The sequence below is a fragment of the Anolis sagrei genome, chromosome Y (assembly GCF_037176765.1).
Source record: "Anolis sagrei isolate rAnoSag1 chromosome Y, rAnoSag1.mat, whole genome shotgun sequence".
NCBI lineage: Eukaryota > Metazoa > Chordata > Lepidosauria > Squamata > Dactyloidae > Anolis > Anolis sagrei.
In genome coordinates, this window is record NC_090035.1 from 8,859,998 (window position 1) to 8,887,886 (window position 27,889).

At 41.7% G+C, this 27,889-nt stretch overlaps 1 protein-coding gene across 1 annotated transcript in view; it reads left to right on the forward strand.

Annotated features, from left to right (window-relative positions):
* Positions 1–27,889, forward strand: part of LOC132782155 (mitotic spindle assembly checkpoint protein MAD1) — a 788,899-nt gene that overhangs the window by 67,750 nt on the left and 693,260 nt on the right. Inside the window, exon 10 of the mRNA XM_067461825.1 lies at positions 5,225–5,311. Coding sequence (XP_067317926.1) covers positions 5,225–5,311 — 87 coding nt within the window. The remainder of the gene's footprint in view (positions 1–5,224; positions 5,312–27,889) is intronic.

The following is a 27,889-nucleotide window of genomic DNA, read 5'->3' on the forward strand; positions in this document are numbered from 1 at the left end:
CAAAATTTACGAGGCCATAAAAAAGACTCCACAAAGCACTTCAGCAAAAAGCATGCGGGGAATGCAGAAGTACTTCATCAGTGTCGCAGATGGACGATGAAAGCGACAGCTCCCCTGGTGGCCAGAAAAAGTTAAATAGCCTCTGACTGTCTATATCTGTTGTGTGTCTTTGGCATTGAATGTTTGCCATATATGTGTACATTGTAATCCACCCTGAGTCTCCTGCGGGGTGAAAAGGGCGGAATATAAATACTGTAAATAAATAAATCTGCAAGTATGTTGCCTAGGGGGATGCCCAGGTGTGTTACCATCCTGTAGGAGGTTCTCTCATGTCCCCGCATGGGAAGCTGGAGCTGACAGATGGGAGCTCACCCTGCCTCGTGGTTTCGAACTGCCGACTTTCAGTTCAGCAGTTCAGCCAGCACAAGGGTTCAACCCATTGCGCCACCATGTGCGCCTGATGTTGAACTTGCAGTACCTCCAGACTATCAGACTATTTAGGGGACAACAGAAACATGCTGGGATCAGTCTGTGCATGAGACATATGTATCCATGGGAATTGAGGAATGTACCCAGAACAGATAACATTGCAGGCAAAAGAATGTGTGGATGATGAGAGAAGTAATTACTAGCTGTCCCCTGCCACGCGTTGCTGTGGCCCAGTCTGTTGATCTGGAAAATAAAGTAATGAAAAAATGTTGGTTTCTAATATATGTAATTTCTTTATGCTTGTGGGTAAACAGCATTTCTTGCTGTTTCTTTGTCAGTGTTGATGTGGAGAGTGTCTTGTTTGACTACTCTGGAACATGCAATGTATAATTGTCCTTTCGGGGTCTCTTTCAAATCTATGACACTATATCTCTCTGTGTGTGAATCATATCTATCTATATCTATGGCTGGATGGCTCTTTGTCAGGAGGGCTTTGATTAAGTTTTCTTGCCCTGGTGAAGGGAGTTGGACAGGATGGCTTTGAGTATTTTCTGTTGGTCATGGGGGCTCTGTGTAGGAAGTTTGCCCCGATTCTGTCGTTCGTGTGGTTCAGAATGCTCTTTGATTGTAGGTGAACTGTGAATCCCAGTACTACAATTCCCAAATGTCAAGGTCTATTTCCCCCAAACTCCACCAGTGTTCATATTTGGGTGTATTGAGTGCTTGTGCCAAGTTTGGTCCAGATCCATCATTGTTTGAGTCCACAGTGCTCTCTGGATGTAGGTGAACTACAACTCCCAAACTCAAGATTAATGTCCACCAAACCCTTCCAGTATTTTCTGTTGGTCATGGGAGTTCTGTGTGCCAAGTTTAGTGCAATTCCATCATTGATGGAGTTCAGAATGCTCTTTGATTGTAGGTGAACTACAAATCCCAGCAACTACAACTCCCAAATGACAAAATCATATTTTTTTGAGTGATGGTCACTCCTTGTGTTGTGAGACGTTTTGTTGCCAAATTTGGTGTGATTTCGTTCATTGGTTATTTTGTTTTTAAGGTACTCATTATGCACAGAGCGTTTTTATATATATAGATGTAACAAGTCATTGTGTGTGTGGGTTTTTTTGTTTGTGTGTTTTCTTTTTGCCTGGCTCAAGTTTCTTTCCTTTTTGGCTTAGACATTTCTATTCCGCTTGCTTGGTCCAAAGAGATTTCAAGATAAGGCAAACGCTTGGTTCTGCCATTCTTCATAGGCCAGGAGTGGGAGTTGTGTGGCATTGCAGGCCTTTTTGGACAGCAACTCCCAGTGTTCCTCGTTATATGTTTTGCAGTCTGGGACGTGCGACTTCTGGAGCATTCCTACCACTGTGTTAGAGTATATGAACATTTTCCAGAGTTCGATTCAACGGATGGCAGTGCTATACAGTGTATAGAAATCTGCTTCAGGCTCACAAATTGAGTTCCTCTAATCACTAGCTAAATGAGAGAGTAATTCAGGTTCTTATTGAGTTTGAGAGGCATACCGAACCATTTTTGTAGTTTCCTCTGCCGGCTTCAATCTTTCATCACTTAAACAGCCATGTATCTTTCCAGTGGTGCTTTGTGTTATTGCCTGTTACTAAAGTGAAAGCCTTTATTCACCGGCTGTATTTGCTGCGAGTTGCCTGCTAGTTTGCTGCTGAAATAGGAGGTAATGTGCTTTTAAGGAAATCCTCCAGTTCAGTATTTGCAACAGGTAGAACAGATGTAAATTCCTACTTTAAAAAAGCACAAGTTTTCCTGGGTTTTGTGTCTAAAATGGGAGGTAGGGAAATAGTAAAGTATAGACTTGAGAATAAGCTGAGTTTTTCAGCCATGTTTTTAGCCTGTAAAGGCCCCCCTTGGCTTATACTATAGTCAAAGTTATTTATTATTTTACTCTAATAATAATAATAATAATTATTATTATTACATTTACATTTTTACCCTATTATTATTTTTACATTTATTAATTATTATTTTATTGTTTTACTCTATTATTACATTTATTATTTTACTCTATTATTCTTACATTTACATTATTTTACTCTATTATTATTACATTTATTGCTTTATTATTATATTTATTATTTTACTCTATTATTACATTTACATTATTTTACTCTCTTATTATTTTATCGCATTTATTACTTTACTCTAATTATTATTACTTTATTGCATTTATTATTATTTTATTTATTATTGTTATTACATTTGTTTTACTCTATTGTTGTTATTATGTTAATTATTTAGCTTTATTTATTATAATTGTTACATTTATTATTTTACTCTATTATTATTACATTTATTATTTTACTCTATTTATTATTGTTCTTATTATATTTATTATTTTACTCTATTATTACTCTTATTATTATAGTTCCATTATTTTACTCTATTATTATTATTATTATTATTATTACATTTATTATTTTACTCTCTTTATTATTACCGGAAGGATACATCAGCACATTTACATTGAAGAAGGTTAGAATAATGATTTGATCAGAGTTGGACAGTCTTATGTTAAATTACAGTTTTATGTAAATATTCAAAAACATTTAACCTACCGATGCCTCAATTAATGCAATTTTATTGATATCTTATTTTTATTTTGAATTTTACCAGTAGCTGCTGCATTTCCCACCCTTGACTTAAACTCGAATCAATTCATTTACTCTGTTTATTGTGGTAAAATTAGGTGCCTCGGCTTATATTTGGGTCGGCTTATACTTGGGTATATACAGTATATGGAGAAGGTTCTTTGTCTGGAGCTGATTCTCAATACAAGTGGCAAAAATATTTACACTACTGTGTATTCCAAATTGTACCTACATTCTTTTACTGAAGCATTTTTTTCATGTTCCTCATGTGAAAACTCTTCCAAAACACCTTACATAAAGTCAGTAAAAAAACTTCTCCTGCTTTCCGACTATCCAGGAGGTCATAGAATCATGGACTCATAGAGTTGAAAGAGACCTCATGGGCCATCTAATCCAACCCCCTGCCAAGAAGCAGGAATATCCCATTCAAATCACCCCTGTCAGATAGCCATCCAGCCTGTGTTTAAAAGCTCCAAAGAAGGAGCCTCCACCACACTCCAGGGCAGAGAGTTCCACTGCTGAACGGCTCTCACAGTCAGGAAGCTCTTCCTCATGTTTAGGTGGAATCTCCTTTCTTTCCTGTAGTTTGAAGCCATTGTTCCATTGCGTCCTAGTCTCCAGGGAAGCAGAAAACAAGCCTGCTTCTTCCTCCCTATGACTTCCCCTCACATATTTATGTCTCCTCCATCATGTCTCCTCTCAGCTTTCTTTTTTGCAGGCTAAACAGGCCCAGCTCTTTAAGGTCTCCCATTGTTAGTATGGCTTCTCATCTCATCTTCTTCCGCTGCATTTCAGTAGACCCTTTACTGCTGGGGACAATTATTTCAAACATTGTAGATGAGATTTTGGCCTGCATCAATAGGAGCCTAGTGTCTAGATCCAGGGAAGTCATGCTACCCCTCTATTCTGCCTTGGTTAGACCACACCCGGAATATTGTGTCCAATTCTGGGCACCACAATTGAAAAGAGATATTGACAAGTTGGAATGTGTCCAGACGAGGATGACTAAAATGATCAAGGGTCTGGAGAACAAGCCCTATGAGGAGCGGTTTAAAGAGCTGGGCATGTTTAGCCTGAAGAAGAGAAGGATGAGAGGAGACATGATAGCCATGTATAAATATGTGAGAGGAAGCCACAGGGAGGAGGGAGCAAGCTTGTTTTCTGCTGCCCTGGAGACTAGGATGCAATGGAGCAATGGCATCAAACTACAAGAAAGGAGATTCCATCTGAACATTAGGAAGAACTTGTCAGCAAAGTTATAATCTTCATGTTGCAGAATATCAAAAGAAAAAAAAACTGCAGCAGCAGCACAGCCCCGAAGTAATGTGGTCAATGAGAAGCTGCATTGTAGCATAAAGCTATCTTTATTGCTGGAACAGAAGCATAATATAGTTTCAATGCGGGAACAAAAAATATAAGGGGGAGAATACAATCAGGATGCAGAATATATAAACAAAAGCAATAAGCTCCACCTGTATCTGATTGGTAAGACTCAAATTTCAAGCATACTAACAGTTAAAGAAGAAGACAATGATGCTGGGGAAAGTGGAAGGCAAAAGGAAGAGGGGCCGACCAAGGGCAAGATGGATGGATGGCATCCTTGAGGTGACTGGACTGACCTTGAAGGAGCTGGGGGTGGTGACGGCCGATAGGGAGCTCTGGCGTGGGCTGGTCCATGAGGTCACGAAGAGTCGGAGACGACTGAACGAATGAACAACAAAACAGTTAAAGGTACAAGCCTACCAACTATACAATGTTTATTTTCTAAAATATAGGAAATAGGAAAATAAACATAACTAAAATCATTCTATGAACTATATAATTTTGTAAACATTATAATACTTTCAACAGAACTTCCTGACTGTGAGAGCCGTTCAGCAGTGGAACTCTCTGTCCCGGAGTGTGGTGGAGGCTCCTTCTTTGGAAGCTTTTAAGCAGAGGCTGGATGGCCATCTGCCAGGGGTGCTTTAAATGCAGGGGACTTGCTCCATAAAGACAGTATCTCCCCTCTGCTAAATGAAGAAAGGTAACTCTTCTGGTCAGCTTCTACGGAATTATAGCCAGTTTGGGTTTTTTTATACATGTGTATTTTGTAGAACACAGCTCTGTCTCTTCTAATGAGTACTATATCTGTGCTTCTCTAACCGTGGATTGCTTGTCTTTCACTTGTCTAGAAGCCCCGATGATCTCTCCAGCCACATCGTTGCTCTTCAGCAACGGGAGCTTGTACTGAAAGAGCAAAACTCTGCCATCTCCAGCAGGTAGGACTGTCAACAGACTTCAATAGGGACTGAAATGAGAAGGCGTTATGTCTAGTGCTGAGCTGCATGCACGCTGTGAGAGTGTGTACCAACAAATATTCATTTGTCATTCTGAGGTTGGCATTGTAAACAGTTCATTGGGCGTCCGTATTTGTTGTGCTTCCGAAAACATTTGGGAAAAGAGCAAAAGCCACGGCGTCCAAACCCCACTTGTCTTTGCATTTTAAACATGATTTGAGTGTTTCAGAATGTGAGGATGTTGTTGCGTAACAGCTCTGAAGTGACCTTAAAGGCTTCAAATGGAAAACACCTGATCGTGATTTCGGAGCGTTTCTGGCTGTGCATTTTGTATCTCTCGTGTTTGGTTTATGGGTGACAGTTTCAGCTGTAGGAATACTAATTGGAGATGTGGAAGAGGAAGAACTTCCTGACTGTGAGAGCCGTTCAGCAGTGGAACTCTCTGCCCCGGAGTGTGGTGGAGGCTCCTTCTTGGAAGCTTTTAAGCAGAGGCTGGATGGCCATTTGTCAGGGGTGATTTGAATGCAATATTCCTGCTTCTTGGCAGGGGATTGGACTGGATGGCCCATGAGGTCTCTTCCAACTCTTTGATTCTATGATTCTATGATTCCATGTAGCACAAAGGTGGAAAGCTTTTTGATATTGGATATTGATACTGATTTTGATACTGGAGTTCTAAAAATATGTGGCTGACCACCTGGTTAAATGTTTTTAAGTCCATACAGAACTATACAAATCTTGCTAGCAAATAACAAAGGTTGTGTTAAAGTTATTTTGATAGTTTAAACTTATTTTGTGTAGTATTTGTGAACTATTAGATGTAAATAATATTGAACTGTAGCTAGATTTGTGATTAGTTAAGATAAAGAAGTTCAGGCCTTAGTAACCCCATGATTAAATGGACAATGTCCATTTTGGTGTTATGGATAGTGTAGTTCATCAGAAGTTGAGCGGTAACTTTCTCCTTCTAATATTTGACTGATTTTCTGGTTGTTTTACACTTTCCTAGAGACTTGCCAAGGAACTGACTGGTGTCACATTTGTTTTGTTAGCTGTCCCATAATCCCCAGGGTGCAAATATTTGGAGTTTTAAGTACTAATTAAAATATGTAGACGACATAAGTAAAGGATGTCAGCTGAACCTGCTGGCTTTGTAAGAATGTCCAAATAAAGGCTTTTAGTCTTAGTTTGCTCTTCATAGATTCCTGCCGAGTTGTTAAATAGTACGCTGGTGCAATCCAGGTAAATCTTGATCCGTTTCGGTGTCCCGGCTTTCGGTGGGGCCCCTGATCTGTTTTTTGGAAACCTACTGAATTTGGGAGGGCAGATGCTTGTTTTTGCTCTGTGGTACCAAAAGATCTTTTTCTATCGGTCCATTATGGGGCGGGGGGAGGGGGGGCAGGGTCCCCTTCCTGTCATTTTAGGCATTTACACTGTTTAAGGTATGACAAGCTTCTCGTCGTCCTCCCTCCTTCTAAGCGGAGCTGTTCCATGTGGAACCTGGAAGCAGTGATGCCTTGGTGTCTTTGTTTCAAGGCCTGTTCCTGGGGTGCTGATTCAGAAAATTGCATTGAAGAAACCACATCAGCTGTAGATTAGTAAATATGGTTTTCTGTGGGTGAGCAAGTGGTGACTACTGGATGGCATATGTTCTGTATCAGAAACTAGAGCTGATGTGGTTGATCCAATGTAATTTCCTGAATCTGCGCCTCAAATAACCAAACTGAATCTAAAGTTGAGCAAAATCTGATTCGTTGGAGAGTGGTCCCTGGTCAAAGTAGTCCCTGGTCAAAGTGGTCCCTGGTCAAAGTGGTCCCTGGTTACTACAAGCATTGCACCAGCTCTAGATTACTAAATATGGTTTTCTGGGGTGAGCAGATGGATGGCATATGTTCTGTATCAGAAACTAGATCTCAAGTTAGCCTTCAGATGAAGATGAAGGGAATCAGCAAGACATAAATAGTTGAGATGTGTGAAGGAGGAAAGGTATTCTTACTTTGTATAAATCTATATTTATTCTACTGTTACATTTTCTTTAGAGAAAATATTGGATGGCATCTGATTTACACTGGCCACGGATGAAGGCCTAGCTTCTGTTTAAATCAGTAGTTCCCAACCTGTGTTCCCTGGACCACCAGTGGTCTATCAGAATTAAAATATAGTCCATCGTCTCACTGGTACTACACCGTTGCAACTAGAGCAATTGGTCTCACAAAACCTTCTTATAGTGCCGAGGCATAATAAATATGATTTTCTGTGGGCAAGCAGATGCCAATTACTGGATGGCATATTTTCTCTGTATCAGAAACGAGAGCTGACGTGGTCTATCCAATGCAATTTTCTGAATCAGCACCCCAAATAACTAAACCAAAACTAAAGTTGACCAAAACTGATTCGTAACCCTTTTGGTACTTATGTTGTAGAGTGGTCCCTGGTCAAATGGTCCCTGGTCAAGTGGTCGAAAAAAGGTCGAGAACCACTGATCTAAAGTCTCCAAATGAGCATCAGCCTTTTCTGCAGAATATAATTTGGGTTTGTCCAACAAATTTCATTTGGGCCTTTTTAATTTTTAGTTAATCCTGTCATTAGAAGTGTCAGTAGTTTTTGCAAACATAAACATAACACTGTGGTTTGTCTCTCCAATTTTTCGCCACCCGGAAGTCTTGTGTATCTGCATCCCAAGGCATTGGTTAGTACAGCCTTGACATAACAGAGCTAGCTGCTGGAAAATAGTTCTTAAATGAGTACAAAGTGGCAACAGCACGGTGTGGTAGCTGAGTGCTTTGGTAAAAGCTCAGCAGGCCAATTCTTTGTGTAAACACTTGAAATCACAGTGTGCCGTTCTTGAAAGAACACCTGGTTTCAGTATGTTTTGTAGCTGTTGACTCTTGCGGCTTATTCTTGATGCTTTAGGACAAATGTTTAGAGGAGTTCCGCACTGAGAAGACTAGTAAAGGCAGCCTGTACTTTTGGAAAAGATTTTTTCCCTAAGATTTTAGGATAATTCTGTGCAGGACAGTCTTGCGATCCATTTGGTCTGTGATGAGAAGTGAATATTTCCTCTCTAACATGCTTCCAATCTCCAATAGTTAGAGAGATCCCTTCATTAGCTTCATAGTTTTTCTACCTGTCCTACAGAGCATCCTATTAGCAGCTTGGTTATTTTTTAATTTATCACTAGCCGTCCCCTACCACGCGTTGCTGTGGCCCACATTGGGGTTCCGTGTGGGAGGTTTGGCCCAATTCTATCATTGGTGGGGTTCAGAATGCTCTTTGACTGTAGGTGAACTATAAATCCCAGCAACTACAATTCCCAAATGTCAAGATTCTATTTCCCCCGAACTCCATCAGTGTTCACATTTGGGCATATTGAGTATTCTTGTAGAGTTTGGTCCAGATCCATCATTGTTTGAGTCCACAATCATCTTTGGATGTAGGTGAACTACAACTCCAAAACAAAGGACACTGCTCACCAAAACCTTCCAGTATTTTCTGTTGGTCATGGGAGAACTGTGTGCCAAGTTTGGTTCAATTCCATCGTTGGTGGGGTTCAGAATGTTCTTTGATTGTTAGTGAACTATAAATCCCAACAACTACAACTCCCAAATGACAAAATCATTTTTTTGAGTGAAGGACATACATTGGGTTGTTAGGTGTCTGGTGTCCGAATTTGGTGTCAATTCGTCTAGTAGTTTTTGAGTTCTGTTAATCGCACAAACATTACATTTTTATTTATATAGATGTCAGAAGCGAATCTAGAGTACAATTATAATATATTTAAAAACACAAACAAAGTTAAATAACTTGGCATTATATTAAATTTCCTTTGACCAGAAGCTGGCCACTTGGAGTGCATTTGGTGTTGCTATGAGAAAGTCCTCCATTGTGCATGTGGCAGGGCTCAGGCGGCATTGTAATAGATGGTATGTGGTTTGCTCTTCTCCATATTTGCATGTTGTGGACTCCATTTTGTAGCCCCATTTCTTAATGTTGGCTCTGCACCTTGTGATGCAGTCTGTTCAGCGCCTTCCAAGTCTCTCATTTGTATTTATTTATTTCAAAATCAATTTGTATCAGCCACTGATTGAGTTTCCGGGTGTTAGCCTGCCACTTTTGGACTCTTGCTTGCTGAGATGTTCCTGTGAGTATCTCTGTAGACCTTAGGATGGTGTTTCTTGATTGAAGGCATTGTTTTGCTGACTGATATCCGAACAGAGGATGGGCTGGAGATGTCCATGTCTTGGTCCTTTCATTACTGGCTGCTACTTCCCGAGAGATATCAGGTAGTGCAATACCAGCTAAACAGTATTATTTCTGCAGCGGTGTAGGGTGTAGACATCCTATGATAATGCGTCGTGTCTCACTAAGAGCCACAACCACTGTTTTAACGTGGTGAGATGCATTCCATACTAGGCATGTGTACTTAGCAGCAGAGTAGCAAAGCGCAAGGGAGGATGTCTTCACTGTGTCTGGTTGTGATCCCCAGGTTGTGCCACTCAGCTTTTGTCTGATATTATTTCTAGCACCCACTTTTTGCTTGATATTCAAGTAGTGCTTCTTATAAGTCAGAGCACAGTCCAGAGTAACTCCCAGGTATTTTGATGTGCTGCAATGCACGAGTGGGATTCCTTCAGCTTGGTGCTTCATTTGAGCACTGGATATCTCTCCAACAATCAGGCTCCCTCTGTTCTTGTAGGAACATTATAATTCTAACTGGATTTTCAGTATGAATGTTTTAGAAATTTCCACTTCCATCTTTGTACATATTAATGATAACAGTAGAGAAGGAAATCGTGCTTTGCTAGAAGTCATTTGAGCCGAGCTGTGTTGGCTGTTGGAACCAAAGACTAAGGAGCTGGTATTAATGGGAGCAAAACTCTTACATCAATCAAAGCAGATAAAAAATTATGACATTGTTTTTATTACGTGTACTTTTCATGTATTTCCTATGTATGTAATTAATAACCCTTCCAATACAGCTGCCAGCATATCATGTACCTTTGGAGGAAAACTAATGAGGATTAGAGCAGATTTGACATTAGTTTTCTTCTTTTCTGTATTTTTACAGAAATACAGAATTTTAATCTTTTTTTTCTGTGTCAGGTGTAACTTGAAAAAATTCCAAGTTGCTTCTGGTATGAGAGAATTGGCTGTCTGCAAGGACGTTGCCCAGGGGAAGCCCGGATGTTCTGATGTTTCACCATCCTTGCAGGAGGCTTCTCTCATGTCTCCGCATGGGGAGCTGGAGCTGATAGAAGGAGCTCATCCGTGCTCTTACCGGATTCAAACCTCCAACCTGTTGGACTTCAGGCCTGCCAGCACTAGGGTTTAACCCAGGAGCTCCTTGACAATCAGTCTGCGTACTGATTGTACACAATGGATTGTACACATGCTCACAACATTGAGTTTATCAAAGTGTTTATATAGGTGGAGCTTTCATTTAGTATTATTTTCTGACTTCTTCTGCTCATTGTAATGATATAATGGTGTTTTTGTTGTTGTTGATGATGATGATAATAACAACAACAATAATAACTATATAATAGTAATAATAATACACTTTATTTATATTCCGCTTTATCTCCCCGGAGGGACTCAGAGTGAATTACAGTTTACATATATAAGGCAAACATTCAGTGCCTTGTATTGTCGAAGGCTTTCATGACCGGAATCACTACCTCTGAGGATGCTTGCCATAGATGCAGGCGAAATGTCAGGAGAGAATGCCTCTAGAACATGGCCATACAGCCCGAAAAAACCTACAACAACCCATTCAGTGCCTTTTTAACACAGTGAACAAATGACATACAATACACAGACAGAGCTAAAGGCCTTCCCTTTTCTATCTCCGGCGTTTGGAGGCAATGCTCAACTCTGGTCATGAGGAGGTGCTCTTGTTCCATTTTTTCCCATTCCGATGAGCCTGTTGTCCATAGACACCCTTTTACTTCCCTGGCACCTATTGATCTACTCACATTACAGGCTTTCGAACTACTAGGTAGCCACAAGCTAGGGCTGACAGCTGGGAGCTCACCCTGACTCGCGGCTTTGAACTGCTAACCCTCCGGTCATCGGATTTCCTGTAACTAGCAGTTTTAAGCACTGTGCTACTGTGGCCCCTACAATAATAATATGATGTCAGTAAGGCTCTCTATATTTTTGGGAATATAAAATATTAATGGTGTTGTTGACTCCATCATCATTTTAATTATGAAGTATATACATTGATAAATGAAGTGAAATATTGTATTGTCGAAGGCTTTCATGGCTGGAATCACTAGGTTCTTGTGGGTTTTTTCGGGCTATAGAGCCATGTTCTAGAGGCATTTCTCCTGACGTTTACATAGGGACCACCAAACGCAGCATTGCCCAAACACGAATCAAGGAACATGAAAGGCACTGCAGACTACTTCAACCAGAGAAGTCAGCCATAGCAGAGCACCCAAGGAACCAGCCTGGACACAGCATATTATTTGAGAACACAGAAATGCTGGACCACACCAACAACCACCATGTCAGGCTACACAGAGAAGCCATTGAAATCCACAAGCATGTGGACAATTTCAACAGAAAGGAAGAGACCATGAAAATGAACAAAATCTGGCTACCAGTATTAAAAAACTCTAAAATTACAACAGCAAAACAACAGAGAGGAAACAACCAGGCACATATTAACACCTCCCAGCAAGAGATTTTCCCAGGCTCAGGCAGGCCTTCAAATGCTAATGAAGGTGGTCAGTTGAAACATTCACACCTAGCTCCAGCAGAGAAGAGCTCTTTGCCCCACCCTGGTTATTCCACAGATATATAAACCCACTGTCCTATTTCCAACAGACCTCACTACCTCTGAGGATGCTTGCCATAGATGCAGGCGAAACGTCAGGAGAAAATGCCTCTAGAACATGGCCCTATAGCCCGAAAAAACCCACAAGAACCGAAGTGAAATATTGTAAATCTTGTTGTTATTCCTGAATAGAGTAGGTACTTTGAATCCCCTGTATCTATGTACACGTCAAGTCACCATTCAGTAATTAATTCTACTTTGGCTGGGACTAATTACGAAGATTCCAATTAATTTAAATCCAGTAGTTGAACTGTACTCAGAATAACTTTAACTGGAATATATGATCATGGCATATATATGTGTGTGAATGTGTGAATCGATAGTAAAAATATTTTATACTGATTTCTATGGTTGCGCACAGTATTTTGCATTCAATGTGGTATATACCTATTTTACTAACCAACCAGCCCCTCTTTGTCATCTGTTTTATGTCTCTGGAAGAGCATTAACCATTTTCCGAATCAATGCAAATAATTGGGGTGGTTGCTGCACTATGAAACGGTCTTGGTTTTATGATGGTAGATCCCTGTCTTGAAAAGTGTAACGAATGGCAAGAGTAACTATACTGAAAATGATAGATTATTTTCTCTTCAATGCATAAAGAGTAAAATATAGTTCACGGAGGCAATCATGATACCAAGATATGTTATGGGAGAATAATACCTTGTTTGCTGAAATCAATGCATGTTAGGCTTTGAATAACTGCCATCAAGCCACTCACCCATTTAAAGAGCCGACTATAACACTATAACATGTTTTATCTTTCAAATAATTTTTATCAAAGCATATTTGTGCACAAACTTTATGAACCTGACCGGTTATCTTTTGTTTAACCAAACCAATTGGTTATAGAATCATAGAATCATAGAATCAAAGAGTTAGAAGAGACCTCATGGGCCATCCAGTCCAACCCCCTGCCAAGAAGCAGGAATATTGCATTCAAATCACCCCTGACAAATGGCCATCCAGCCTCTGCTTAAAAGCTTCCAAAGAAGGAGCCTCCACCACACTCCGGGGCAGAGAGTTCCACTGCTGAACGGCTCTCACAGTCAGGAAGTTCTTCCTAATGTTCAGATGGAATCTCCTCTCTTGTAGCTTGAAGCCATTGTTCCGCGTCCTAGTCTCCAAGGAAGCAGAAAACAAGCTTGCTCCCTCCTCCCTGTGGCTTCCTCTCACATATTTATACATGGCTATCATATCTCCACTCATCCTTCTCTTCTTCAGGCTAAACATGCCCAGTTCCCTAAGCCGCTCCTCATAGGGCTTGTTCTCCAGACCCTTGATCACAAAAGTCTTGTGAGATCTCTACCTGATTATATTGAATCATAGAATCATAAGAGTTGGAAGAGCCCACATGTCCCATCTAGTCCAACCCTTGCCATACAGGGAAGGCACAATCAAAGTGTTCCTGACAGATGGCCATCCAGCCTCTGTTTAAAAGTCTCCACAGAAGGCGCTTCCTCCGGACGCTGAGGCAGAGAGTTCCACTACTGAACAGCTTTTCTTATAGTCAGGAAGTTCTTCCTAATGTTCGGGTGGAATCTCATTTCATGTCGTTTGAACCCACTGCTCTGAGTCCTAGTTTCCAGGGCAGCAGAAAACATCCCTGTTCCCTCTTCTTTATGGCATCCTTCCAAATATTTATATATGTATTGTCGAAGGCTTTCATGGCCGGAATCACTGGGTTGTTGTAGTTTTTTTCAGGCTGTATGGCCATGGTCTAGAGGCATTCTCTCCTGATGTTTTGCCTGCATCTATGGCAAGCATCCTCAGAGGTAGTGATCATATTTATATATGATTACCATGTCTTTTCTCAACCTTCTCTTCTGCAGGCTAAATATACCTAGCTCTTTGAAGGAATGAATGAATTTTATTATTATTATTGTCATAAACCAGGAGTGTAGAACATTAAAATCAGAGGATTCTTTTTTAAAAAAATCCATTGACATTAAAAGCAGAAGTCCAGGATATGGAACCATTCTAATCAGCCTCATATGTGACACTTATAAAATCTGTGGATATAGATATTAAAATTAATATATTAAAACACTAGGTTCTTGTAGGTTTTTTCGGGCTATAGGGCCATGTTCTAGAGGCATTTCTCCTGACGTTTCGCCTGCATCTATGGCAAGCATCCTCAGAGGTAGTGAGGTCTGTTGGAAATAGGAAAATGGGTTTATATATCTGTGGAATGACTGAGGTGGGGCAAAGAGCTCTCTGCTGAAGCTAGGTGTGAATGTTTCAGCTGACCACCTTCATTAGCATTTGAAGGCCTGGCTGAGACTGGGAAAATGCTCTGTTGAGAGGTGTTAAGTTGTGTCTGGTTGTTTCCTCTCTGCTGTTTTGCTGTAGTAATTTTAGAGTTTTTTTAATACTGGTAGCCAGATTTTGTTCATTTTCATGGTCTCCTCCTTTCTGTTGAAATTGTCCACATGCTTGTGGATTTCAATGGCTTCTCTGTGTAGTCTGACATGGTGGTTGTCGGAGTGGTCCAGCATTTCTGTGTTCTCAAATAATATGCTGTGTCCAGGCTGGTTCATCAGGTGCTCTGCTATGGCTGAAGTAGTCTGCAGTGCCTTTCATGTTCCTTGATTCGTGTTTGGGCATCTGCAATCTGCACAGTTCTTTAAGCTGTTCCTCACAGGGATTTATAGTTTTTAAACCATTGATAATTTTTGTCGCCATCCTCTGAACACCTTCTAGCATCGAGTCAGTGTCTCTCTGAACTTGTGGGGTCCAGAGCTGGACACAGGGTTATTATTCTAGATGAGGTCTGACTAAAGCAGAAGAGAGGGGCATCATGAATTGAAATTGTTGGTCTCAAGGTAGCCCTGTGGTGTGTGAAGGTCGAGGACGGGCCCAGATTCCGAAGTGGGATGTGGTGCCCAGAGAAAGGAAGCAAGGTCAGAGTGGTCATCGTGCCCAACAAGATGAGGAGGAGGAGAAAGAAGAAGGGAAGGCACTGGAGGCGTCGCAAAGGGAGGAGGCCATCATCAGAACCCCAGGCTTACAAGGCCTGGGAGGGCTCCGGGACAGCCACACACATCCGGGGAGAAGGAGGGGCAACATTGGCTTCCCGCCTACGACCAGGCCCCTCAACATGGGTGGCAACAGAGGCACCCTATGACCAACAGAAAATACTGGAGGATTTGAGAGAGGATGGAAACAGATGATGGGATTTGCAGTACCTTCAACCGCATCAGCCAAAGGAGGTGGTGGCGTGACCCCCCTGTAATACCAGATTGATCCCTCTAGTGGCCGCAACCCTCAAGTTGAGAACCACTGATCTAGACACTAGACTTCTTTTGCTTCAGCCCAAAATCTTACTGGATTTCTTTTTCAGCTGCTGCTTCAAACTGTTGGCTCATGTTCAACATGTTGTCCACTAAGACTCCAAGGTTTTTCACATCTAACTCTGTTGTCAAGCTAGGCATTTTGTATCTGAGCATTTTGTTTTTCCTGCCTAAGTGAAATATCGTACACTCCCTGTTGAAGTTTATTTTGTTAGTTTTGGACAATCACCTCTCTCGTCCATTAAGGTTCTTTTGAATTCTGATCATGTCTTCTGGAGTATTAGTCATCCCTCCCAATTTGGTGCCATTTGCAAACTTGATAACCATGCCCTCTAAACCTTTATCCAAGTCATTAAGAAAGATTTTGAACAGCCCTGAAACATCTAGGACAGAACTGTCTTTATGGCACCCAAGTAGTCACTCCTTTCCAAGATGAAGAGGCATTGGTGAGAAGCACCCTTTGGGTTTGGCCGCTCAACCAATTACAAATCTGCCTGACATTACTATTGTCTAGCCCACATTTAGTAAATAATAATAAGAAATAATAAAACTTTATTTATACCCCTCCCCATCTCCATGAAGGGACTCGGGGCAGCTCACAAAAGCAGTCAAGGTGCCACACAGAACAATAAAATTGTATAGTACCAGAACAATACATAAATTAATTGAATTAACTGAGTTTAAAATTTCTAAAACACAGTCAAGCCTATGGTTCATTGGGCTTCTTTACTCGTGAACACATTTGACTAGTTTGTTTGTAAATGTTTAGGCAAGTATGCTATAAATCAATGTATCTCAGTGACGTGTGTCATCTTCCTATTCCACAGTTAGCAGAGCAAAAACACAACATGGGAAATAGTGGCAAGGTCAGGGTCCCATATGTTGTATTTGTTTTCATGTTCTAGTCTAGGTAAAAGTAAATGGTTTTCCCTTGACATTAACACCAGTTGTGTGCAACTCCGGGGGTTGGTGGTCATCTCCATTTCTAAGCTGAAGAGCTGGCATTGTCCGTAGACACCTCCAAGGTCATGTGGCCACCATGACTGCATGGTACCTATTGATCTACTCACATTTGCATATTTTGGAACTGTTAGGTGGCAGAAGCTGGGGCTAAGAGCAGAAGCTCACCCCACTGCCCAGATTTGAACTAGTGACCTTTTGGTCAGCGAGTTCATCAGCTCAGCGGTTTAACCCACTGCCCGACCAGGAGGCCAGTCTAGAAGTGACACCAATTGCTGTGGATATCTTTATTTTCAGAGAGTTTCAAGGTATTTATTTATTTCTCGTGTCAGGGCAGCCAGTCAAATATATTACATTTCTAACAGAACAAAGCAAACAAACAGAGAGAATACAAAACGTGTGAGTTTGGTAGTTGATTAAATGTCCTTTGACCAGTATCTGGCCACTTGGAGTGCCTCTGGTATTGCTGCAAGAAGGTTCTCCATGTTGCATGTGGCGGGGCTCAGGGTGCATTGCAGCAGGTGGTCTGTAGTTGGCTCTTCTCCGCGCTCGTATGTCGTGGATTCCACTTTGTGGCCCCATTTCTGAAGGTTGGCTCTGCATCTCGTGGTGCCAGAGCGCAGTCTGTTCAGCGCCTTCCAAGTTGCCCAGTCCTCTGTGTGCCCAGGGGGAAGTCTCTCATTTGATATCAGCCATTGATTGAGGTTCTGGGTTTGAGCCTGCCACTTTTGGACTCTCGCTTGCTGAGGTGTTCCAGCGTCTCTGTAGATCTTAGAAAACTATTTCTAGATTTAAGTCGTTGACGTGCTGGCTGATACCCAAACAGGGGATGAGCTGGAGATGTCTCTGCCTTGGTCCTTTCACTATTGGCTGCTACTTCCCGGCGGATGTCAGGTGGTGCGATATCGGCTAAGCAGTGTAATTTCTCCAGTGGTGTAGGGCGCAGACACCCCATGATAATGCGGCATGTCTCATTAAGAGCCACATCCACTGTTTTAACATGGTGAGATGTGTTCCACACTGGGCATGCATACTCAGCAGCAGAGTAGCACAGCGCAAGGGCAGATGTCTTCACTGTATCTGGTTGTGTTTCAAGGTTATTTCATTCTTGTCATGTCTCCATATTTTTGTTGATGTAGACATGCCTGTGCATGCACTTCTTCTTCGGCCAACATATTATACTTCACTAGTAATCAGATATCGTCACTTTGCCTTGAGTTGCATGTGCATATTTTTCCAGCAAAAACATCTTCCTAGCTTGTTATAGAGGAGTCGTTTTTAAGAAGTTTAAATCAGAAGAAGTCTTGCTTTTAGCTGTGCCTGGCAAAAAAATAAAAGTGTCCAAATTGTCAAAACTTGCGAAATAGCTTTTTGCTGCTCTGAAATGTGTAAATGACTAATGTGCATAATTTATTTCAGCATCTGGGCCTGAAAAGTTGCATACCAAATTTTGTTTGGTTGCCTCAACAATGGCTGAAAATTGGGATTTATCATGTAAATGCCGACGGAGACGAACATGTGGCAACTAAGTGGGTGCCTGACAAACCTTCTTATTGTACAGTTCCTGCTGGTGAAATGTTAATTTTTTGCTGCCTTAATTGCATTTTTCCCCCTTTGCTTAATCTAGTCTTTTCAAAGCCTGGCTGTTCACGTTGCACTTCAGCTTCGGATTCATTTTTTCTCGAGTGTGCAGAAAACTTGTCAGGTGCCCCTGTTACTTTTCGAGAAGGAAAAGCATTTCTTGGAGCGGAGGATCATCATCTTTGTGAGTTTCTAAGGGTGGCAAAAGTAGCAGCAGGTGTGCATGGAAAGCCTGTCGTCCGCTGCAGTAATGTGATCCAGACAGAAGATGGTGCCTTCAGCCTTTGCTCGCTTCCTTGCTGTTTCCTCTCCTCCCCCACAAGCCCATCTTGTGCGGCACACAGCCGGAACGCCGCTGTCACCGGGATTATAAATTCTGAAGCCAATTAGATAAAAAATGTTGCAAATGAAAGGGAAGAAGCTAAAAGCTGGCAAATATCTTCATGTGAATGTGCCAGCCATGGAGAGTGCTTCCGAGGGAGCGCTCAGAAGTGAGCTTTCACTGACACTTTGAAACATCCTACAACACAACATAACACAACACAACATGGATCTATAGCACCTGCTGAGTTAACTCTGTTGTCCTAGAGCTAGACAAGATAATTTAGGGACTTGGTGTGATAATTACATGTACACTCTTCCAGTCGGCATGTTTTGAGGTTTTGAGGGTTCAAATCCCTGCTCAGCTATGTAAAACCAGTGAGCGACCTTGGACAAACCACACTCAGAGAAAGGCAACAGCAATCCTCTGCTGAGCAAGTAAGCCCTGTGTTAGATCTGCTGTAAGTCAGAGGTTATATATTTTTTGTGTGTCAGAAGCAAATTGAGAATATACTTCAAGTCCCTTCTGGTGTGAGAGAATCGGCTGTCTACAGAGACGTTGCCCAGGGAACGCTAGGATGTGTTACCATTCTTTGGGAGGCTTCTCTAATGTCCCCCGTATGGGAATCTGGGGCTGACAGACGGGAGCTCACCCTGTCTCGTGGATTCAAACTGCCAACCTTCAGGTCTTCAGGTTTGAGAGAATTGGCTGTCTACAGAGACCTTGCCCACAGGACACCTGGATGTGTTACCATCCTGTGGGAAGCTTCTCTCATGTCCCCGTATGGGAAGCTGGGGCTGACATAAGGGAGCTCACCCTGTCCCGTGGATTCAAACTGCCGACCTTCAAGTCTTCAAGTTTGAAAGAATTGGCTGTCTACAGAGACCTTGCCCACAGGACACCTGGATGTGTTACCATCCTATGGGAAGCTTCTCTCATGTCCCTGTATGGGAAGCTGGGGCTGACAGATGGGAGCTCACTCCATCTCGTGGATTCAAACCGCCGACCTTCAGGTCTTCAAGTTTGAAAGAATTGGCTGTCTACAGAGATGTTGCCCATGGGACGCCCGGATGTGTTACCATCCTTTGGGAGGCTTTTCTCATGTCCCTGTATTGGAAACTGGGGCTGACAGATGGGAACTCAGCCCGTATTGTAGATTTGAACCACTGACGTTCAGATCAGCAGTTCGCCGCCACAAGGGTTTAACCCATTGCACCACCGTGGAATATGAATATGATATGAAGGCACCCAAGAACAACTATGGTGTGCACTCTATCCATCAAAGTATTAGGCAGAGATCTTGCGGGTGGTTTTAATGCCCTTAGATTTTTTCTTTCTACCTTCAGGGCTTCCTGCTGTGCCATCTTTTTGGAGCTAGTCAGATATTCTTCCTTTTTCATTGTTATTCCAGAAGAGCTGTATGTGCTATATTTTTCTTTGTCGTCAAACTTTATCTCATATTGGCCAAGTTGTACCTAAACTTAATAACTTGAATGCACAGGCATTCCTTCCTGGGAAATGATATGGTTTTCAACTGCCATGCAGTTACCTATTCAAGAGACATGCATCAAGGAAAGACTTGCATTTCTTAATATTTTCCTCTTTCGTGCTCTGATCAGATCCTTTGGATGACATGTTGCCATTTCTTACTTTCATCCCATATCTTCTTTTAGGGATATTTAAATAGTATCAAGGGCCTCCTGGTGGCGCAGCGGGTTAAACCGCACAACTACTAAACTTGCTGACCAAAAGGTTAGGAATTCAAATCCAGGGAGAGGGATGAGCTCCCACTGTTAGCCCCGACTTCTGCCAACCTAGCATTTCAAAAATATGCAAATATGAGTAGATCAGCAGGTACCGCTTCTGCGGGAAGGTAACAGTGCTCCATGCAGTCATGCTGGCCACATGACCTTGGAGATGTCTACGCGCATCGTCAGCTCTTCGGTTTAGAAATCGAGATGAGCACCAACCCCCAGAGTCCAGATTTGATGTTAAGGGGGAAACCTTTACCTTAAACAGTACAAGTGCTTGGCATTTTGTGGAGCAACACAACCACCAAGCTTTACATTTAGCAACACAATAGTTCATATGCTTTATGTTCATTATGGTTTGATAAGAAACTATTTGGAAAAGTAGTCTCTGCATAGCCAGTCTCTGCATGTTGCAAGGGCCTTTGTTTCCTTTTTAAAATAACATTTGAACTAAAATATTATATTTCTAAGTTCTCGGGTGGCAAAACCTGCAAAATATGTGGGTTTGTGAGATCTTTTCATAGAACCATAGAATCAAAGAGTTGGAAGAGACCTCATGGGCCATCCAGTCCAACCCCCTGCCAAGAAGCAGGAATATTGCATTCAAATCACCCCTGACAGATGGCCATCCAGCCTCTGTTTAAAAGCTTCCAAAGAAGGAGCCTCCACCACACTCCGGGGCAGAGAGTTCCACTGCTGAACGGCTCTCACAGTCAGGAAGTTCTTCCTCATGTTCAGATGGAATCTCCTCTCTTATAGTTTGAAGCCATTGTTTCGTGTCCTAGTCTCCAAGGAAGCAGAAAACACTGCTCACATTTTCAGCCTTCATTTTAGCAATGCATTTTAGCAAACCCTGGGAGACAGGTTAGGTTCTGGGAGAATAGCTCCTGCAAGGCTTTTGCTGTGAATTCTGTTTGAAACCCTATGCTCTTCCGATGCCCATCGTATTCTCCCCACCTTTCCATTCTCCTTCATGAGAAAAAATAGCCCCCTGGCATGTATGTGCAGATTCCAATTTACAGCGAGATGCCCCTTAATATTGTTTGATTTGGAAGAAGGCATGCCTGCCCTGCGCTGCTAGATGATGATGTATGAGATAACATTTCGTTGTTTCATTTTGCAAATAAGCTTACAGAAAGGCGCAATGTGAGCTGAGTTTTAAAGCCTCCACACAACAGATGATGGGCATGCAAATAAATTAGGTACTTGAATCCATGAGCTGCTGTTTTCTTTAGGTGAGAGTTGCTAGGTCAGGCAGCAATAGGTTCCTTTGGCTCTTACCTTCTATGTATTACATAGCTTTAGTGTTGCACCCCAGGCCTGGAAACCCCTATGCCCACAGCACCACATAAAAGTCCAGAGTATAAGCAAACAGTTTATTGCAAAAACACGTAAATATATATATGAAAAAGCAAGAATAAGGAAAGAAGATGTATAATTCAAAAAAAGGGGTAGCAACAGGTGATAACCATGTACTGTAGTAATCCAACTGCCTCATGCAAATCCCAAGTAATATAGTCCAGAAGTAGCCAGAAAGTCACAAGTGCAGCATAAGTCCACAAGCAAAGGTCTACTTAGTAAAACTTGAGCAAGAATACAAAAACAAGAACACAGAAAACTTCTAGAATACTTAAATCCAATAACAAGGCTTGGCTTGAAACAAGAACCAGAGAACATAGGCCTAGCGCCTTCTCTTGAATTCTACGTTGCCTGAACTAACTCTTAGGTAAACAACTTGCTTATCAACAGGCAGTCATGAAGTCATTTGTTTTCCCATGAATTCTCTCAGCTTTCCCACGCAAGCACCCTGATCGGAGTTGCCTATTTTCTGCTCTAATCTGTAAATGAAGGCTTTTGTTGTCCTTCATAGCTCCAGGTGTTTTTTTTCCCTGGGATCCTTCTGTATCACTTAGCTCTTCACTCACCTCCTTATCTAATGTTGCAGTTTCTGGCTCGTCTTTCTTACTTTGGAGTCTTGCACTTTCTGAATCAGGTTTTTCCCAGAGAGAGCCATCATTCATTTGACTTGAGTTTTCATCACTTTGTGCTCCACAAATTTCTCTTAAACCATCAGTGAACCCATCAGCCTCAGGTTGTATTCTAACATTTCGCTTCCATGTTGCTCTATTTTCTTGATATAATGCCAGTGTGCATATTCTGAGATCCACTTTGGAAGTACAATACATAGAGGCTGTTACAATCTGGGAAACAGATACATACATTATGAAACTTGTATGTAGCTATACAAGTCCCACCATATATGAAACTTGCTTTATCTTTTGTTGGAGTCCTATGACAAAATAAATGATACAATATGGACAATTTACTCTCTGTTTATCAGTTTCCTGATTGGCAGCTTTTTCTCAGTTTTTCTGTTTCCCTGCACAGTTTGAAAGTATATCCTGGCCCTATATGTTTCTTTTTGAGTTGCAACGAGAAGACATTTGAGCAGAGTTGCCCTTTTCTTTCTTGCCTGGCAGGCTTGCGCTGCAATGGAAGAAAAGAAGAAACCGTAGCCAATGCCCTCAAGAGATGTATTTTGAAAAATGGAAGAGAGGGATCGATCTTCATCTCAAAAACAGAAAGGGGCAGTATTTCTTAACTTATCTATTTAACACAAGGGTTTTTCTTTAGCCCAACGGAATTATTTGGATAGTGGCAGCAGAAATGATTGGCACAGTTTAGCTTGTATAATCATAGATACATTTTGCTTTCATGGCATATATAGGGAAGAGGAGAGGTTTAGTGCAAGCATGGAAGAAAGAAAGGGTTGTGATATAAAACGGAAAGGTGTGTGGAATTAAAATAGACATTGCTGGACTGTGGACTCACTTCAAAACCAATTGACTTTTGGACAAGAGATACCTGAAGGCAACTGATGTTGTAACACAGCAGGCGTCCAAGGATTTGTCAGAGGATGAGGATGATGGGTTTCAAAATGAGGCGTCTGTGTGTGATCGTAGAGAATTGCAGAACGTATAGATCGAGGCAGAGGATGTTTTGAATTCCGATTCTGGTTCCCAAGCAATGGGGGAAAGTGAAAAACCTTGGGCTGTTGGGGAGTTTTCCCGGGAGAAAAGATTTGGCCTGAGAATGGAGGGAGCAAGAAACAGATTAGACATTCTCTCAGAATGCATGGGAAGACATTGAAGTCCAGGTGCATCCGGCATGTTTTCATGGGCATCTGGATGGGCTTAAATTAAGTAGTTTGGCTTCAAGCCTCTCAGGAGTCAGCACTGCTAAATGATGGTTTTCCTGTCTCTGCTCTCAAGTTCATAATTTGAGTTTCCTGTTCTGGTTCATATCTTTGTTCCTGTAAGGATTTGCCTTGGAAGAAGCTCCTGTTTTATGATTTATGGATCTAAGTTTGAATGATCTGATTTTGGTTCTCTTAACTTTATGTACTTGGCCATTTTTGGATTACTGCTATTTTGTATTCCTTATTTTTGGATTATTGCTATTTTGTATTTTCCATTCTACTGACCCTTTTGGAAATGCATTTCCCCCCTTTTGTCTCATCTTCCTTTAATAAACATTTATAGATAGTATTAATGGACTCTGGTGTGGTGCTGGGTGAAGAGGTGTTTCGGTTCTTCAGTGCAGCAACTGATCAGAAAATTATGAATGTTTGAGATTATTCTTCTATAAATACGTTTCAGCATGGAAGCATAAGTGGAGTCAACGAGCGCTTTGAGATGCAAGTAATATTTACTCTAAAAACTTCCAAACTGTCCTATGTTTCCTCTTATTTAAGGTCCATCCAACTTCTGTATATGTCTAAAGGGAAAAAGACAGAAGGGATGTATAAGACTCCCCAATTTCTATGCTCTGCTAGCTTTATTGCTGTTTCATATTTCCTCACCGTAAACACTATACACAGTATTACATTTAAATGGTAGTTAAAACAGCTGATAATAAAAACAAGAGCCTATCCATGGCAGAGCTAAACATTCAACTTATTCCTCACTGTGCATTGGAATGGCTATTTTTTATATCCTGAAGGATAAACAAGTAGATAAATCAGTCAAGCTTTCTCTCCAATTCTTATTTCCAAATAAACCAAATTTTTCAAGATCCATTTCTCACAGAGACAGAAAGTGAGGTGAATCTTCTGAACAGGGGCACGGGTAGCAAAACAAACTATTTGGGCTTTCTAGTCTACTCCTTGGCTTATGGCAATGGCTCTCATCCTGTGGGTCCCCATGTGTTTTGGCTTACAACTCCTAGAAATCCTAGCCAGTTTACCACCTGGCTGGGATTTCTGGGAGTTGAAGGCCAAAACATCTGGAGACGCACAGGTTGAGAACCACTCGCTTATGGTGCAGCATAGACCTAGAGTTGGTTTGAGGCTGGGTCATTTCCATGCTTTTAATAGACGTCTTGCCTTATTAAGCATGATGTCAGATGTAGAGTAATGACAAAGAAAATTGTAGTTCATTAGGAAGGAGCATCCTCTCAGAATCCCAACAATCTAATTCTGGCACAGTTGGCTTCATTTCTAACCTCTTGCCTGGAAAAAGCTCCTTTTATTCATTCTCACATGGAACAGGTTTTTAAGATCGATGTTCTTTTGAAGCATGAAACAATGGTATTTTCAGGTATCATATCTTTTAATCTTCTTCTTGCAAGGTGTTAAAGAAATATGACAAGTTTTGTTTGCAAAACTTGTTAAAACCTAAGGTTATCTGTGCCCTTTATGAAATGAGTGGTGCCCCTTAAAAAAGTTGTACACTATTTTTTATTTGGTACTAGCCTGGGTACTCGGCATTGCCTGGGTTATAATTGTACAAAATGCATAAGGTTGTGGGTGAACTACAATTCACATCATGCCAGGTTAACCCCAAAAGGTTCCATTGGTACTTAAAATTTCTTATATTGGGCAAGTTTGCTCTAGCATCACTGGTTGTGCTCTCTGGTTGTAGGGTAAACTACAACTCCTACTGTGATGAGTCAGTCCCCTCAAAGCCCTCCAGTAGGTTGAGTTAGTCATGGGGGTTCTGTATGCCAAGTTTGGTACAGGTCCGTCATCAGTTGAGGTCACAGTTTTCCTGGTTGTGGGTGAACTACAACTCCCAGAGAAGAAGGTCATCTGACCCCCCCCGGCCCCACAAACCTCTCCAGTAATCAAATTTCAACATATCAGGTATGTGTCCCAAGTTTGGTCCAGATCCATTGGTGTTTGGGTTCACAGATGTAGGTGACCTACGACTCCCCCAAATCAAGGAGAAATTTCCCCAAAGAGCTCCAGTATTTTTTGCTGCTCATGGGGGCTCTGTGTGCCAAGTTGGTCTAATTCCATCTTTGATGTTCAGAGTGCTCATTGATTGCAAGTGAACTATAAATCCCAGTGCCCATAGCTCCAAAAATGACCAGGCCAATTCTCCTCAAACCCCACAGTATTGAAATTTGGGCATATTGGATAAGCATGCCAAGTTTGGTCCAAACCCATCATTGTTGGGGTTCATAGTGTGCTTTGGATGTAGGTGAACTACAACTCCTATAAATCCCTCTAAAGACCTCCAATATTTTTGTTGGTCATGGCGCTTCTGTGTGCCAAGTTAGTTCCAAGTCCATTGTTGGTGGAGTTCAGAATGCTGTTAGGTGAACTGTACAACCCAGGAGCTACAACTCCCCCAAATCAAGGTGAATTTTCCCCAAAGACCTCCAGTATTTGGTGCTGGTCATGGGGCTCTGTGTACCAAGTTTGGTCCAATTCCATCTTTGGTGGAGTTCAGAGGGCAGGTAAACTATAAATCCCAGTACCTACAACTCCAAAATGTCCTGACCAATTCCTCTCAAAACCCACCAGTATTCAAACTTGGGCATATCGTGTAGGTATGCCAAGTTTGGTCCAGATCCATCATTGTTTGGGTCCATAGTACTGTCCGGATGTAGGTGAACTACAACTCCTATAAATCCATCCAAACACCTCCAGTATTTTTTGTTGGTTATGTGGGATCTGTGTGCCAAGTTAATTCCAGGTTCATTGTTGGTGGAGTTCAGAGTGCTCTTAACTGCAGGTGAACTATACATCCCAGAACCTACAACTCCTATGAATTATGGCGAATTTTCCCCAAACCTTTCTAGTATGTTCAGTTACTTATCAACACAGAAAATCTAGGATGAAATTGTCCCCATAGGAAAGCCTCCACTTGGTTGGTGGGCAGTATGGTGTTTGTGGAGGACATTGGCAGGGCTCTTGGACATGTTTATGGAGTTTACCAATGGAGAGAGAGTCAGAAACACTGGGAAGTCTGTGGTGGAGGAAACACAGAAAATCTAGGATGAAATTGTCCCCATATGAAAGCCTTCACTTGGGTGGTGAGCAGTGTGGTGTTTGTGGAGGACATTGGCAGGGCTCTTGGACATGTTTATGGAGTTTACCAATGGAGAGAGAGTCAGAAACACTGGGATGCCTGTGGTGGAGGAAATACAGAAAATCTAGGATGAAATTGTCCCCCTATGAAAGCGTTCTCTTGGATGGTGGTCAGTATTGTGTTTGTGGAGGACATTGGCAAGGCTCTTGGACATGTTCATGGCACTCACTATAACCTGCAATGTCATTGGAGGGAGGGCCTTTGGTGACTCCTGAGCAGTGGGAGCTATAGCTGTTTGTGGAGACAGGAGCTTGTCTGTGTAAGTGGACACCCCAGACACACATACATATTGGGTTGTTGTAGGTTTTTCCGGGCTATATGGCCATGTTCTAGCCCAGAAAAACCTACAACAACCCAGTGATTCCGGCCATGAAAGCCTTCGACAATACACATACATATTGTCACTTCTATTATGTGTATAGATTGTGTTGCAGTCATGGATTCCAGCTGTATAACAATGAAACTCATTCTCTCACCTAAAACGGAAAAGCTATTGTAAACTTCTCCTTTATCAGAGTAAGCACATGGTTGTTTAAGGTACCCCACGGACTTTGTCTTCTCTCTTGGGTACCTGTTTTATCCTTGCCTGAAAGGGATAGTTGGAATAGCTGGGTCATTGGACAATGGTTGAGTTGAAACAACCAAGTCATCTTTCCAAGTGGCTTTGCAATTAGAACTAGTAGTTTTTCCTCTTCTGAGAGTAGGACACCTTTCATGTTGGAACATTTGAGCATTCAAAACAAAGAGTCCGCAGCTTTCTCCTTTGGTCGCCCTGCTTGTAGGTGTTATATGTGCTAAAGACATCGGTGTTAACACAACATAGAGGGATATGATTGTAAGAGAAAGAATTTGGCAGAAAAGGACATTGGTAGGGGGTCTCCTGAAACTATTGTTTTTCAGATGCGGCATTTGTTAGAGATGTCTCCTATAGAGAAGGATGCAACCCTAGGTGAAATGAGACTTTGCCAACACAATAGAAATGAAACTGGATCGCCTTGCTCCCTGTGGGCAAACACTTTTCTCTGTGATTGTTCAGTCACTTCGCTGTGGTATAATTGATCCAAAGAGTGAGAAATTGCAATGTGAAAGCAGCATCATTGTGTAAGCCAGTGACTTGTTAGTTGAGGACTCTGCAAACTTGTACTGAGTGGTTCCTTCAAAAGTTTTCTAATACGAAATGCGATTGTACAGTGGTTGTCCTGAAAGAGTAATACATATGATGTAGCCCTAGCTGTAGAACTAAGATCCCAAACTAATGCAGGTTTGTGAAATTAATTCTCTGAATGCATTATGATAGCTATGTATAAATATGTGAGAGGAAGTCATAGGGAGGAGAGAGCAAGCTTGTTTTCTGCTGCCCTGGAAACTAGGACGCAATGGAACAATGGCTTCAAACTACAAGAAAGGAGATTCCCTCTGAACATTAGGAAGA